Source organism: Parambassis ranga, chromosome 9 (assembly GCF_900634625.1).
Source record: "Parambassis ranga chromosome 9, fParRan2.1, whole genome shotgun sequence".
NCBI classification, from domain to species: Eukaryota; Metazoa; Chordata; class Actinopteri; family Ambassidae; genus Parambassis; species Parambassis ranga.
In genome coordinates, this window is record NC_041030.1 from 1,568,748 (window position 1) to 1,583,027 (window position 14,280).

The 14,280-nt window shown below is 41.3% G+C and overlaps 1 protein-coding gene across 2 annotated transcripts in view; it reads left to right on the plus strand.

Annotated features, from left to right (window-relative positions):
• Nucleotides 1-14,280, plus strand: part of ncor2 (nuclear receptor corepressor 2) — a 77,708-nt gene that overhangs the window by 41,787 nt on the left and 21,641 nt on the right. For both annotated transcript variants that reach the window (XM_028415120.1, XM_028415121.1), the window contains exons 7-17: nt 1,962-2,018; nt 2,696-2,748; nt 4,996-5,062; nt 6,084-6,256; nt 6,430-6,523; nt 8,228-8,406; nt 9,028-9,082; nt 9,162-9,260; nt 11,477-11,610; nt 12,927-13,087; nt 14,077-14,139. In XM_028415120.1, the coding sequence (XP_028270921.1) occupies nt 1,962-2,018; nt 2,696-2,748; nt 4,996-5,062; nt 6,084-6,256; nt 6,430-6,523; nt 8,228-8,406; nt 9,028-9,082; nt 9,162-9,260; nt 11,477-11,610; nt 12,927-13,087; nt 14,077-14,139 (1,135 nt within the window). The remainder of the gene's footprint in view (nt 1-1,961; nt 2,019-2,695; nt 2,749-4,995; nt 5,063-6,083; nt 6,257-6,429; nt 6,524-8,227; nt 8,407-9,027; nt 9,083-9,161; nt 9,261-11,476; nt 11,611-12,926; nt 13,088-14,076; nt 14,140-14,280) is intronic.

A 14,280-nucleotide genomic window follows, 5' to 3' on the forward strand; every position in this document is an offset into this window, starting at 1 on the left:
ATAGCTCAACCCAAGTTCACTGCTCATATTTGAAACATTGCAGTCATGGACATAACAGAAGAGAAGACAGTCCCTCTGAGACCTCATAATTCTGTTGAGCTATGCTAAATTCTCATGTCTGTCTTTTAAAATGGCACCTGCAGCGTTTTTGTTTTCTTTCCTGTATACCTCTAGCAGTGGTTTGTAGTTCTATGATTATACTCATACTAGCAGCTACTGAGCTTATTTCATGAGTTTGTTTTGTGTTTTACCATGTCTTTACCATGTCTGTATATAAATATAATGAACAAGAATGATATAGTTGCTAAGCCCAGAGCAGCAGTCCTGTGTGCCACCACAGGGGGGCATGAGTGAAATAATGCTTTATGCCTTTCTGCTTTGGTCTTGTGATGCATGTGTGTTTGTGATGAAGATGGATCATGAGATGAGTTATTAAATCAACAGCTCTCGGTGTAATTAACCACTGTTAAAGACAACATAATGCTCTGTGCAGATTCCTTTGCTTCTTATCCACCCCCTTCTCTTCAATGCCAAATCTGTAATTTGTAGTATTTTATGTAAAATCGTATTTCAAAAATTTTGAGGTCAGTATCATGCAGTGTTATTTTCCAATTTGCATAGAGAATCAGGGGTAGGAAATGAAGAGGAATCCTTGAGGTCCTTGGCTCCCTAAGGATGAAAGGCTGCTTTTTAAAAATTGCTGCTCATTAACTGCTCCTGTAGTGAGCAGACTCTGAGGCAATACTCTGCAGCCTGTTACACCTACTCGGTGGTGAGGAAGCAACAGGAATGAGAAAAAAATTCAGATCAGTGCAGATGACTAAAGGAAGAATAACAGCATCATTTACTATATTTGCATTTGAAAGATATGTGTGGCATCAGTGGTTCCTTTTACACGTTTAAAGCTATGTCATTTGGCTTCCCTCACAGTTGACCCAGTTGTAAGCTGGTTTTGCCTCAAGTGTGTGCCGGAACTCCTCTGAGGTCTTACATACAAGTCTGTTAGCGTGAGTTTTGGAGTAGATCCCAAACACCTCCTGTGTTACCTCCACAGTAAAGACAGAGTGAAATTGACAAGGAAGCAGCATGACATGTTAGGAGTTGAAGAGTAAAGGTTGATTTTCTCCCTCGTGTCTGCTCCCTCCACCCCTTTATACCTGTACCTCTGTCCTGCCTGTTATTGTCTCAGTCTGGCCAGTCTTACGGGCGTTGAAGGAAATGAAATGAGATGGAAAGCAACAGAGCATGTGGTGTGTCACCAAGGAGGGTCTGTTTGATCGATGAAGCAGAGAGAGTGCAAGTAGAGTGGAATGAGAAAAGAGTGGAGCGAACATTGAGAGGGGGTAGTCTGGGACACTTGTACATTTGTCTGCTGGAGCTAAATATAAATGTATGGAGCAAAGCTGCAGAGAGGTCATCTAGAGACACTGGTGGGAGTGTTTTTGCCACTCATCTTCATGTCCCAACGCCTCGTTACTTGCTTTATGGTCCCTGCCAGGATTTTTAGTTTTAAGAGGGTGATTGTTGTTTTCAACTGAACGTGAGATCTTTCTGTCTTTCATCAGATGTCTCTTATTAGATAAGCACCAAAGCCCAACAGCCCCCTCCCCCTGCTCCTTCTCTCCCACTCAGTTTTATTCCACTCCCACTTGCTTTCCTGCCTGGCTGCTCTTTCTCTCTTACCTCCCTCAGCTCAGGGGAGGTGAGTAATCTTTCATTTTTTTCTATGAGAGGGGAGAGGAAGCTGAGGCAAAGAGCTGTGGCCCAGCTTGAGTTAAAAGCTCTAATAATAGTCAGCTCATCCATCCTCCATCCATCTGCACATCCAGCCTTCCATCCATCCAGCAAGCAGCGGTGTAGCTCTAGTGATCAAGTGAGCATGTTCACTGTGGTTGCCGTGGTGATAACAGAGGTGCAGGCAGCCGGCTAATGTACTACTTCTGTTTGTCTTGCTTCACCAGAAAAAGGCAGAAGAAGCTCACAGGATCCTGGAGGGACTGGGACCCAGGGTAGAACTGGTAAGTAGAGCCTTTGATTAATGCCATGATTCTGTTCTTGTTTTTGCTTTTTCACACAGACTTTTCTATGCAACATTTGATTTGGCAGACAAGGGATGCTAAGGTGAAAGGAGAAATAGCCTACACATTATGTGCCCAGTCCTTGGATCAAATTAATGAAATAAAATGTATGATTGTTTCTCTTTATTTCCCTTACTGCTCCAATTAGCAGTATTGCTTAAGACTGCCCCCCACATCCACTTCCTAAAGTTAAGATTTTCACTCTGATTCACAGAACCAGATTAATATATTTAGCAGTATCACTTTTTAGATTCTTTGTTTTTGAAAAAAATAAAAAAATAGCAGATGCATACGGTATCTGTTACCATGCTTTTCACCTGCCTCTCTCTTATCTTGCATACACATACACTGGTCACCTAGTGAATGTCAATTTATTGAGATACCTACACTTAACAGATTTTGCTTCATTTTACAAATTCAGTCACATCCAATTGTTTGGCTTCTGTCAGTTAAGAGCTGTGTGTCAGTCTAGCTCTTGTTTGGGTAATGTAAGGATCCTATTAACAACATTTTGGAGTCCACTGTTATATAGCCTTCATGTATTTATGACTTACAATTTTGCACAGTTGAACAGTACAGCTGATTGCTTCACATGCTTGTTTCTTCTCTCATTCCAGCCTTTGTACAACCAGCCTTCTGACACCAAACAGTACCATGAGAACATAAAAATGTGAGTCTTCACTACATATGCCCACACCATTTTTCATTAAATAAGTATGACTGTAACAACCTGCTGATTAAGATCAGAGCTCTTATCCGACTGTTTTAGGCCAATCATGTTATGCAGCAAAAGACTTGTTTTGTTTTGTTTGTTTTTTGCATTTTTAATGCCGCTTTATACATTGTGGAATAATAATTGTAAATATTGCATTTGAAGCCATTTGAAAACACAATGTAATTACACCAAACTCAGAATCTGAAACAGTTATTCATCTGTCTATCTATTCTATTGTAAATACCTGATGTGCAGTAAGGAAAATTCCTCTACATGTGTCTGGTTTAAAGATATTGAAACTTGGTGACCTCAGCAGCTATTACTCCTTGTAGTTGCTGTATATAGCCTCAATGAGAGAGATTCACCGCTTGCCTTCACTCCCATGCTTCAGCTCTCCCTTCCCCTTTGGCAGAGTGTGCCGAATGGAATTTCAGAGGGGCATGTAAAATTGTCAAATGTCATCAATGAAACTTACTGGAATAAACCTATGCAATGAGGGAGGATACAGAGGGCAAAAAGGTGGTTCTTAGCAAAGTTTAGGTTGTGTTGCATTAAGGGGAGCAGAAGCAGACAGTATTGCTTATGATAACTGTATCACCGAGGCTTATGACCATCTGTAATCTTTTAAGGACCATTATTCACCACGACACATCAAAAGGCTGTAGATGGGCTGTGATATCTTGCCTCCACTGCTGGCGATATAGTTTGGGTATAGTGGCATACCACAAGATGTGTGTGACCTCTTAGCCGCACACTGCTGTCTTCACTCCTTTTGATCCCTGCACCGTTTGATCAGTGTTATTGCCTCAAAGCAATTAACTGAAAACTGTCCTCTCTCCATCCGTGTGTGTGTGTGTTATTAAATACCAGTGTGTCGCTTTGAGCTAGCACAGTTGACTTCTTTGTTTTGTTAACCGGTTTGATAGCTTTGGCATCCATTGCTGCTGGGATATATGACTACCAAGATCTCTGTGGAACTCTCAGTCTTCCTTCCTGTCCATATCCTGCACACAGTGCTTCTACCTTTCATATATTTGCCTATTACATGCCTTTGCAAGCAGTCCTAGGAAGATACATTCTAACTTTGAAGTTTGAAAAGCTTTTGCACTGCGCAGCTGCACTGTTGTAGACATCTGCCACAAGTGTACATATAATGAATCTTTCAGCCATCATGTTTTGGAGGTAATATGCCAAATTACAGTGTTCTCCGATATCTCAGAAATGGCAGAGGCTTGGAGCGGGACAAAGGAAACCTTTTGTAGAGGTTCAGGGCTGCTAATCTTTCCCTTTGCCATCTGGTGTGCAGAGGACAATGCCATCTCTGTCTTTAAAGGGCTTAATCTATCAGTTCTGTTTTTGCCATACCAAGTTAGTTCTCACCCATTATATGCCACAATATGTGGGCATCTACTCTTGCTGGATTTGGCAGCATTTATCGTTCCTCCTGCAATGGCATGGCTCAGCATGTGTACTGTATGTGTGGGAGTGTTTATGTAGGTTGGGGGTTGAGGCTGTTTTTATTTTATTACTGCAGTATACATATTTGGGAAACAATGGACAGGTCGTCATGCATGTTTATTTCTCAAGACTATAAGTTTTATCATGGCAACTTCTAATTTTCACAAACTCCTACACACCCAGTAGCCCACTTCCCAGTCTTCTGTCCTTGCCTGCGACCTTAAGGACCCTGCGGCTGATCTAAAGTGACTAATGTAGAATAAGATTACATTAATCAGTGGGGAACGTGACCTTACAAGTGACAGATTAAGTGTCAGGAATAAAACTCTGTCTTGCAGCAAAGAAAGAGACAAACTGAGTGGCTGCCTAAGGAGATTACTGGCCCTGACCTTTATTTGAAGAAATGTGGCTGGCTGTTCCCAGCACAGACAAGTTTTATAAGTTTGGCTCCCCTTGCTGTCCTTTCCACCCAGGAGCAAGTTTGACTTTATCGAGCAGTGGCATACAAGGACAGACATTGTTTGTGTTGATGTGAGTGTGTTTGAAGTAAAGAAAGTGCACAGGGTAGTGCATGTGTACCTGAGGATTAAGGGGGCTTCTTGGATATATTATGTGACAAATGCGATGAAAGCTCTGCACTGTCTGATATTGAGTGTTTTCTTGAATCTTCTCACCTTTTTCTTTTCTTTCTGACTCCCTGCCTTTCTGTTTTATCCATGCCTCTCTTTTCCTCTGTCCTCTTAGAAACCAGGCGATGAGGAAGAAGCTCATCTTGTACTTCAAAAGAAGAAATCATGCACGTAAGCAGTGGGTAAGTAACGAATTCAACATTTTTCACTCTTTGCTTGGGCTTAGCTCACGACAGAGCACTTGTGTGAAACTGGGCCAGCTGCACCTTGAAGTGAGTGGCCATTTTAGGGATACCAAACAGGAAAGGGCTCTGTGTATTAACGGGTGTCAAAACTTGCACTGTGCTTGAGGGAACAGATTGTTTTGAAAAACATTCTACTACTGTCATCTGAAAGTATAAGTTTGTCAGCCAAAACACTGTAATGAGCATAGTACATGGTTGGTCTGGGCTCTTGCCTGCCAGTGATTGAGCGAGACTGAGCCACAGAGCATGACTATAAATAAAGCAGAGATCAATGGGGTGAGGTCTGATGCCTGAGCCAGGCAGTCAACGTAAAATCAACTGGCTTGACAGAAAATCATTATTGCAAATCAAGTCAACAATTCCACCATGAAATTTGCATGTATCCACAACAAAATAATAAAATAACTAAATAATTGTCTAAACTGCTTCCAGTCGCTCAGACATTGCCCAAAGTAATTACGTCGCATGTTTGCATTGTTTAGAATATTTTTATGTTTGACTATAAAAGAATAGTTCAAATGGAGCACCTGCATCAAAGTCTGTGAGCTGTGGGTGTCTATTGTTCTCTCATGTTGTGTCTAAGTGGGGGAGGCAGTGTGAGGAGACATCACCTTGTGGTTTATGAGCCCGCTGAGGGTCGTGTCTCCACCAGGGTTAATGGCCTGCTTTACAGCCTGCCTATGATGAAGCTGGGGAAACAGTGGACTACCGTCTGCCAGAGCTCAAACCTAGACTCCCCATTGAATGCTAACATGCCACTCTGCCCCTTCAGAACATTTAGGGCTACATGAAAGAGGGAAAAACTTACACTGTATCTGTGCTTGTCAGGTTGCCTTGTAAGCAGTCAAATCTTGGTCAGTGTGTTTTGCCTCTACTTCAAAAGCCAGGCTGAAAGAAAAGTGTATTTAAGTGGCTCGACAGTGAGTCAGTGAGCTCTTTCCCTTCTATCATACTTCAGGAACAGAAGTTTTGCCAGCGTTATGACCAGCTGATGGAAGCCTGGGAGAAGAAGGTGGAGCGCATTGAAAATAACCCGCGGCGCAGAGCCAAGGAAAGCAAGGTGCGGGAGTACTACGAGAAACAGTTCCCAGAGATCCGCAAGCAAAGAGAGCTGCAGGAGCGAATGCAGAGGTGGGGTCATTTTTTCAGTGACAAGCTCTCTGATCATTTATGGTATGGAGTTAATCACTTTAATGTGTGTCATTGTAAAGAATTACTAAGGATCGGTTGTGCAATGCAGGCATCTCAGTTACAGCAATATGTGGGTATTTTGAGTGACAGGTCTGTATGTTTTTCTTTGACAGTCGTGTTGGGCAGAGAGGAGGTGGGCTGAACTCATCTGCAGCACGCAGTGAACATGAAGTCTCTGAAATCATTGATGGAATATCAGAGCATGAGGTAAACTCTTCTGTTTTACTACTCTAATGGAATTGATAGGGAGGACTGGATCTTATTGATAGAATATCCATGACACTGTTTTATTAAATCGTCTATAGTTCATAGTAATGACGATAACGTGGCGATAAAAACATTGTCTGCAAGAATATGAATGAAAAAGTCTTAAATCCTAAATCAATGCAAAATCGTGATGTTCACTGATATGTATTCAATATTGGACTATACGGCATATGTTATGCAGATGCCACTGAAATAAGTAGGATTTAAGCTAGCAGGGCTAGCCAAAGCCAAATGGCACTTTAAGGCCACCCCATCCCAGGGGAAGAACAGCTGCTTTCAATTGGAATTCTGCCAAAACTGTGATAGTTTCTGGCCATTCTTACAGCCTGTCTTACTGTTACAGTGTTCCCTCAGTTCTCTTTCACATACACATGCATACATACAGTCCCCTCCAAACGTATTGAAACAGTGAGGCCGATACCTTTACTTTTGCTATAGACCGAAAACATCTGGGTTTGACATTAAAAGATGAATATTGGGCGAGAGGATAACTTTTTTTTTAGTTTTTTATTTTTAGTTAATTTTTATTTACATCTGGATCTGATACACAACTTAGAAGAAAGCACCCCCCAGTTTTCATGTGGGCAAAAGTATTGGAACATGTGACTGACAGGTGTGTTTCGTTCCCTTGGTGTGTCCAAATACTAGGGGTGGCAAAATCCACGGTTTGGTTTGTATCACGGTTCTGAGGTCATGGTTTTTGGTTCAGTTCAGTTTACATTGTTGAGGTTTTTTTTTTTACTTTTAACACACTGGAAATACCATAGATCAGCATAAAATATCCATTATTTACCATATTTAAGAATCAGCTGTGTCTCCCCCTCTATCACAAGTCAGTTTTTTTTCATTTTCTATATAGCGATAGATCATAACAGAAGTCATTTAAGGTAACCTTTCCTATACAACAGGTCTATAACTTGCTCTTTTATTAAACAAACTAAATAGCCTCATGTTATTTATCTTATTTGCATGGCAGCATGTCATTTCTGCAGACAATCTTATTCACTTTAATCTACTTTAAGTCTTTCTGTTCCAATACTTTTGCCCACATGAAAACTAGGGTGGGTGCAAACAAAAGGTGCTTTCTTCTAAGTTCAGAAGTATCAGATCCAGACGTAAATACCTGAAAATATAAGCTAAAATGTTCATCTTTTGTCTCATATTCATCTTTTGATATCAAACCCAAATGTTGTTAGTCCATAGCAAAAATAAAGGAGTTGGCCTCACTGTTCCAATACTTTTGGGAGAGACTATATATTGCCAAAACAATGTCAATTGGGCTGAAAAGGCTACTTACACATAATATATTTGAAGCCCAATTGAAACCAAACGTGGCTACCTGCAGGGTGTCTAATTGTGAGAAGAAATGCATGTTCCTTATTCCTCAAAGCAGCACAGTATACTTCCTTTACCATTCTGTCTTGAATGTTTTCAACAGTGAGAGGAAAATTAGTGACAGAAAATACGTTCTTAAATGAGCTGCATGCCTTAAATCAAGACTTCAGAATGTTATGGATTACTAAGTTAAGATTCATGCAGCACATGTCCGTATGAGAACTTTCCAGTCAAACAGCACATCAACCCACTCACTCCAGGATGTTGGTTTCTGTGTGTGTTTGTGTGTGTGGCACGCGTGGACATCAGAATACAGAGAAGCAAATGCGACAACTGGCAGTCATCCCTCCTATGCTCTTTGATGCTGAGCAGCAACGCATTAAGTTCATCAACATGAATGGATTGATGGATGACCCCATGAAGGTGTACAAGGATCGACAGGTTATGAACATGTGGAGCGAGCAAGAGAAGGACACTTTCAGAGAGAAGTAAGGCGAACACTCTGAATTCCTTTCCCAAAAATAGTTTTTACAGATATCTTTTTTTTTCTTTTCTCTTTGGACACCTGTTCTTTACATCATTCTGTATACCATTTGTCTGTCTTTAATTAATTAATGAATTGGTTATGTTTATACAATGCCAGTAGCTTTCAGATCCAGTCTCATGTTCATTTGATAAAGTGTGTGGGAGTTTTTTTTTAAAGAAACAAGAAGATGCTCCCTGTAAAATATAGGAGTGCTAAATGGTCAGTGAGTTGATGATAAGGAAGTGAATCTTCCTCTTTTGTGAGAATTGAGGGGAGGTGTTTCAAGCTGCCAAATCAAATCAAACCCACGCAGTAGAATTGGTGACTTAAAGCTTACTGACATACAACAAGTCTCAGTTCCTGCCTCTGATCACGCTGGTTTTAAACAGATATGAAATATATTACTTCTTAATACTTCAGTAATACTTTATTAAATTACATTAATAAAGGAATAATAGATTACAGTTGCTAAAGTTATAAAGCACTGACATTGAACAGTCATTCCCTGTTATTTTCTGTTGAAGCCACTCAGCAAATGCCACTAGTGTTGAGTCATTTCATTAGCTTTGTTTTGCTCCCACAGATTCATTCAACACCCCAAAAACTTTGGTCTGATTGCATCTTTTCTGGAGAGAAAGGTAACGATCCATTTGTTTGATTCTCTGAATGATCCTGTCTTCTCAGGACATGAAAAATGACATTTCTCTCATATTTCAGACGGTGGCGGAGTGTGTGCTCTTTTACTACCTGACCAAAAAGAATGAAAACTACAAGAACATAGTGCGAAGGAACTACCGACGCAGAGGAAGAAGCCAGGTATTCCCACTGATGTAAAGTCATAGTACAAATACATGGGGATCTTAGTCATGTGAGCTCTTGCAAGATCCACCCACAGAGGTCCTGAACACATAAAACTCAGATTCCCTACCAGAAAAGTAGCAGAACTGAAGATGCCACTTGGGGGAGTGGCAAAACGTCTTCAAAAAAACAATCCTCGAGTCCAGTTGCCTCGATTTAAACTCTTGGAAATGACTATGACCTGGATGAATGAGAGCATCCACAGATATACAAATACATGCTTTATCTTATAAACAATGGCTGTAATTCAAGAAAGACTTCTTCTGTTATCTTATAAGATAGCATAGAAAAATTGCCTTGGTGGTCTTTCTGTGTTTGCTTAAACATGTTTTTTATCTGGTGTCCAAATACTGCCTTCAAAAACATTTGAAATTGAAGTAGAGCCTGTTGTTGTTTAAAATACAGAGACCCACGGCAATTATGGTGTTAAAGTCTAGTCTACAAAGGTTACTCAGTTGTGGACACTTACGATAAAACATCAACATTTAACAGTTTTTGCTCCAGTTATTACATATCCTTACATCAGGTGCAAGCTATTAAACTTTATGGAAGCCGACACTAATGAAGTGGACACTAATTGAAATGACACATTAATTTACTTGCAACCTTTGCTGTGTGTAAGAGGATGGCATCTCCTCATCTTTTACAATATAAACTGCTCATTACCTAGCTGCCTGCTCCACATATTTTAAGTAGTAGCTTGCACTAATAGCTCCCAATCACAGAGGGAGGTACCTCAAAGTGCATTGTCATTCATCAGAATGACTCCAAATGCTAATTGGGATTATGTTTGGGTTGAGGGGAAGTAGAGAGAATTAGTAATGGCTTAATGCAAATGTTAATGTGAGTCCGTCGTTTTTCACTGTGCTGCAGTGAAATTGCTTCTACACCTTTTGGAGCTTGGAACATGTTTGCGAGCAGGTTTCTACGTCTGCTGTTTGTCTTTGGGAAAGAAAGGGTGTCACTTATGTGCATGTGACTGTGAGATCATTTAGTCCTACTGAGATCTGACTTTTATTTGTTAACTCTAAAGGGTGGGGGTGGACAGTAGTGATACTGCTGCACAAATGTAGACGAGAGATTGATTGTTTTGATTTTGTTCTTTGCACTGCTGTCTTGCTCTCCATTACCCAGTGCCACATGTAATATGTTTTTCTAGAGCACATATAATGAACAGAGGATTACTTCAGGCGCTTCCTACTCCTATTTTGTATACCCTCTTTGTATAATTAACCCATTATGTGTATACTCATGTTATTAATACTGGTAAGTCATACTTTACAAGCGGCAATTTGTTAGGAATTTATCAGAAAACCACATTCAGTCAATAAACCATACTAAACAAAGGCTTATGTATTTTGGATGAGCATCTGAGGCAGCAATTGTGAATACTTAAAAATAGAGCTTGATGCGGAGGTGCTTGATCAGTCTACAGCAGTTTTTAAGGCTTTTGGTTAGACTGCATGTCTGTACTAATCTGAACTCTAACCCAAAAAGCCCAGACAGCCAGGAAACTGGTAAGGAAGTGGTTCTGCATGCTGAAAGAGCAATACAGCAGAAATACGCTGCTGTAATTTCGGAACTTTCGTATCCTGTTTTGGTTTGCCTACGCTGAAAACACAGGACTTTTCATGCAAGAGTTTAGGACATGATTCCTCTGGAAAACATCATAGTGAAGTTACTAACATACATCAGGCATTGTGCCATCAGCAGGATTGTCTTCGATATGGAAACTGCCAAATGTATCAGTGGTTCTGTCACCCTGTTTTAATGCTCACTTGAAATAGCCCACATTAAAATGTTTTTTAAAAATCCAGTAATTTACAATTGTTAATAATTAGAAGAAGATGAATTTTTCTTTTACTCGTCTGTAAATTGTAAACTTTGATTCACTTCACATGTAGATGGAAACCAGGCTGCTGTATTATATACAAATAATGAAAGTAGGAGATAAATACTTATAATCGCTGTATAATTGTGTTGAAAATCTTGTGTTCTAATTATGAAGGCAAGAATTTGTTCCGACTCTTGGCTCCCATAGATTTATTGTGCTTTTGCATCACACACATTAAAGTGTGTGTCTCAGGTGTACACTGAGAAGTGTATAAGTCTGTGCCAGTTACTGAGGATTGTCTTTGTAATGGCGTGTGTTGTTCCTATCTCTTTTATCACAGCATGGCCAGCAGCAGCAACAGCAGCAACAAGTGAACCGAAGCAGCCAGGAAGACAAGGAGAAGGAGGAGAAAGAGAAGGAAGGAGAGAGGGATGAAGAAAAAAATGAAGCAGAAGACAAAGAAGATGGAATGAAGTGAGTCGCTTTTTAATAATGACTAAAGCTTGCTTGCCACAAGCATGTCGTTTATATCAACTGCTGAATATGCAAGTCTAAGATGTTCTGAACAGGTCCATTAGAGAAGCACACTGAAAGATTACGCATTATACTCAAAGCTTAAAGTGGAGTGGTCTTTTGAGTCAATTTTTCATTATTTTTCATTATTCCTTGTCAAGATGCAGGACATTGAGTAGGAGTAAGTCTTGGCCAGTGGGAGTGGATCTGGAAATCCTATCAGTACTCCATCACCTCCAGCTAGACTTTCAACCTATGACAAATTCTAGCATTCATTTGTTCTCCCCGTTACAACAGCTGTTTTTCCTGTTTATCTTTCGCCCCTTTCTAATAGAAGTTCCAGTCTCATTTTTAAAAGTCTGTGCTTGTTGTTGGTGGGAGAAAGCTGTCTGTTTGTGCTGTCAGTGTGAAAGGTGTGTGTGTGTGGGTACGTGGGTGGGCAGGTAGATGTTTCCGGCACAGTCCCAGCACAAAACAACAAATGAAACATCACTGTTTTCTGTTGCTGAAAATGAGTATATAAACCTGCCTGCACTGCATTATGCTATCAGCTTGGGCTGTATACTGCAGTTTTGAGCAAAGGCAGGTCATACATATTAGCAGTTGTGTCAGACTAGAAGATGATGATGATGATGATGATGAAGTGCTGCCTTCTGCCTCCCTGCTCCGAGGCAAGGCCAGGGGACTCCGTGACTCCCAGCACACCCTGCTGCCTGCCTGTCACCCCTGGCACAGCTGGCCTGCCTATATTTAGTGTGCCACCAGCTCCCCTCAGCAAGATTAATGGAGCTGGGGGAAGATGAATGGAGTAGCTGAGGGTTCAAACTCAGTGGCTGTCTCCTGGCATGCCATTGTGCTGACACTCGATAAATTATCCTGGAAATAAAAACAAAGAAAAAGCAGCGTCTGCATACATACTTTCATTTTGTCTTCCAAGTTTGTGTTTCATTTTGCTGTATTCTTTCCTATCCTCATAAAGGCTATCATGTCTGTCACTGAGTCATTGTGCTAGGGCCAATTCAGTGTAGAAGACAAGCAACATTAGGGCCATGACGGTGACAGATGTTTTGTGTGGTTTTGAGGACTGACCAGTATGGCCCATATTTTCATCTCTAAATAATAGACATTGCAGCCTGCAAAGGTTATTTGAGTGAGCCATTTTAATGAGTGCTCTAGAGAGCTCCAAAAATGAATGGACTGAATGTATTTGAGTCCCCATCTGTTTTTAAAACCCTGGTTTATTTTCTGTTGACCATATTGATATTTCTCAAATACAGGGACGACACCTCTGGAGAAGATGCAGAGGACAAAGAACCTGCAGTAGCTGTCAAGGGTCGACGCACAGCCAACAGCCAGGGGCGCCGCAAGGGCCGTATCACTCGCTCTATGACCAGCGAAGTAGAGGAGACCACCACACCACCACTAAACAATGAGCTTGGTCAGTCTAAGCTACGCTGCACCACATAATTGCAAATTGCTTGTGTAATATGTGATAAAACTCTCATATCACACACTGATATCATTTCTAATCTCAAGATTTAAAGATAAAGATTTGACCTACATATCACTAGGTTGAGCTTTGTCACTTTTGATCTAATTGTGGCCTCCTGGCCCACACCACAAGAGTGCACTGTTGTTCCGTTGCCTTCATTAAGTCACAATGTGCACTTGCCTTTATGATATATATTAAGGGCAATGATAAGAAATCGAAATAGTCTGATTGGATTAGCGGATATGTAGTCACAGTCTCATCACATACGAACGAAAGTGTTATTTAAGCACTAAAAACTGTGAGCAGAGTCTCCCTGCTCTTTGTTTCCCACCAGATGGTAAGCCAGCCGTGCACACACAGCCCTGCTGCAGGCAAGGATGGGATTTTTGATGTTTCAGCAGTTGTGTGTACATGCTGCAGTCGCTCCTGCAGCACAGGTTTAGTCACAGGGAATCCCCAGGTGACTGAGGCTGTAGGGACTCTCAGTCAGCAGCCCCACCCCCAGGAACTGTTTTGTTCCCTGTTGGCAGTGGTGCGAGCTGGCCCACTGTGCCCTTCACAGGGCCATATAGAGGACACATAAGCACAGACTCCAGATCTGCCGTCTGCCACGCGGGGCCAGGGACAGCCTGGCTTATGGCCTGCGCAGGGAAAGAAGCCAGTTGTTTTGTCTATAATCATTAACTGACTTCTCTCCTTGGATTTCCTGCTTCCTCCATCTAAAACAAACAGTCCCCAGCGACCCATGCTGCAGTGCTTCACTGGCTCGCAGCTCAAACTACCCTGCCCCCCACTCTCTTTTTTCTTCTCTGATTTCTCTCCCTCCTTCCTTTCCTCTTGTCAGGCACTCCCTAACTGACTTTGTGACAACTGCCCACTCCCCCCCCCCCACCTCCCGCCTTCTCTAACTTGGTGGTTCTCTATTTTTTTGACAGCCAATCTGGAGATGAATGAGAGCTCTCGCTGGACTGAGGAAGAGATGGAAACAGCCAAAAAAGGTAATGCAGGTTAAACTTTTACTCATGTTATGATGCGTGATTTTTTTTTTGCTATTACTTTTCATTATAATACAGATGTCAAAGGAAAGAACACTAGCTGCTCAAACACTGTTCGAAAGCAGTGACAACTGATGTGGCTGT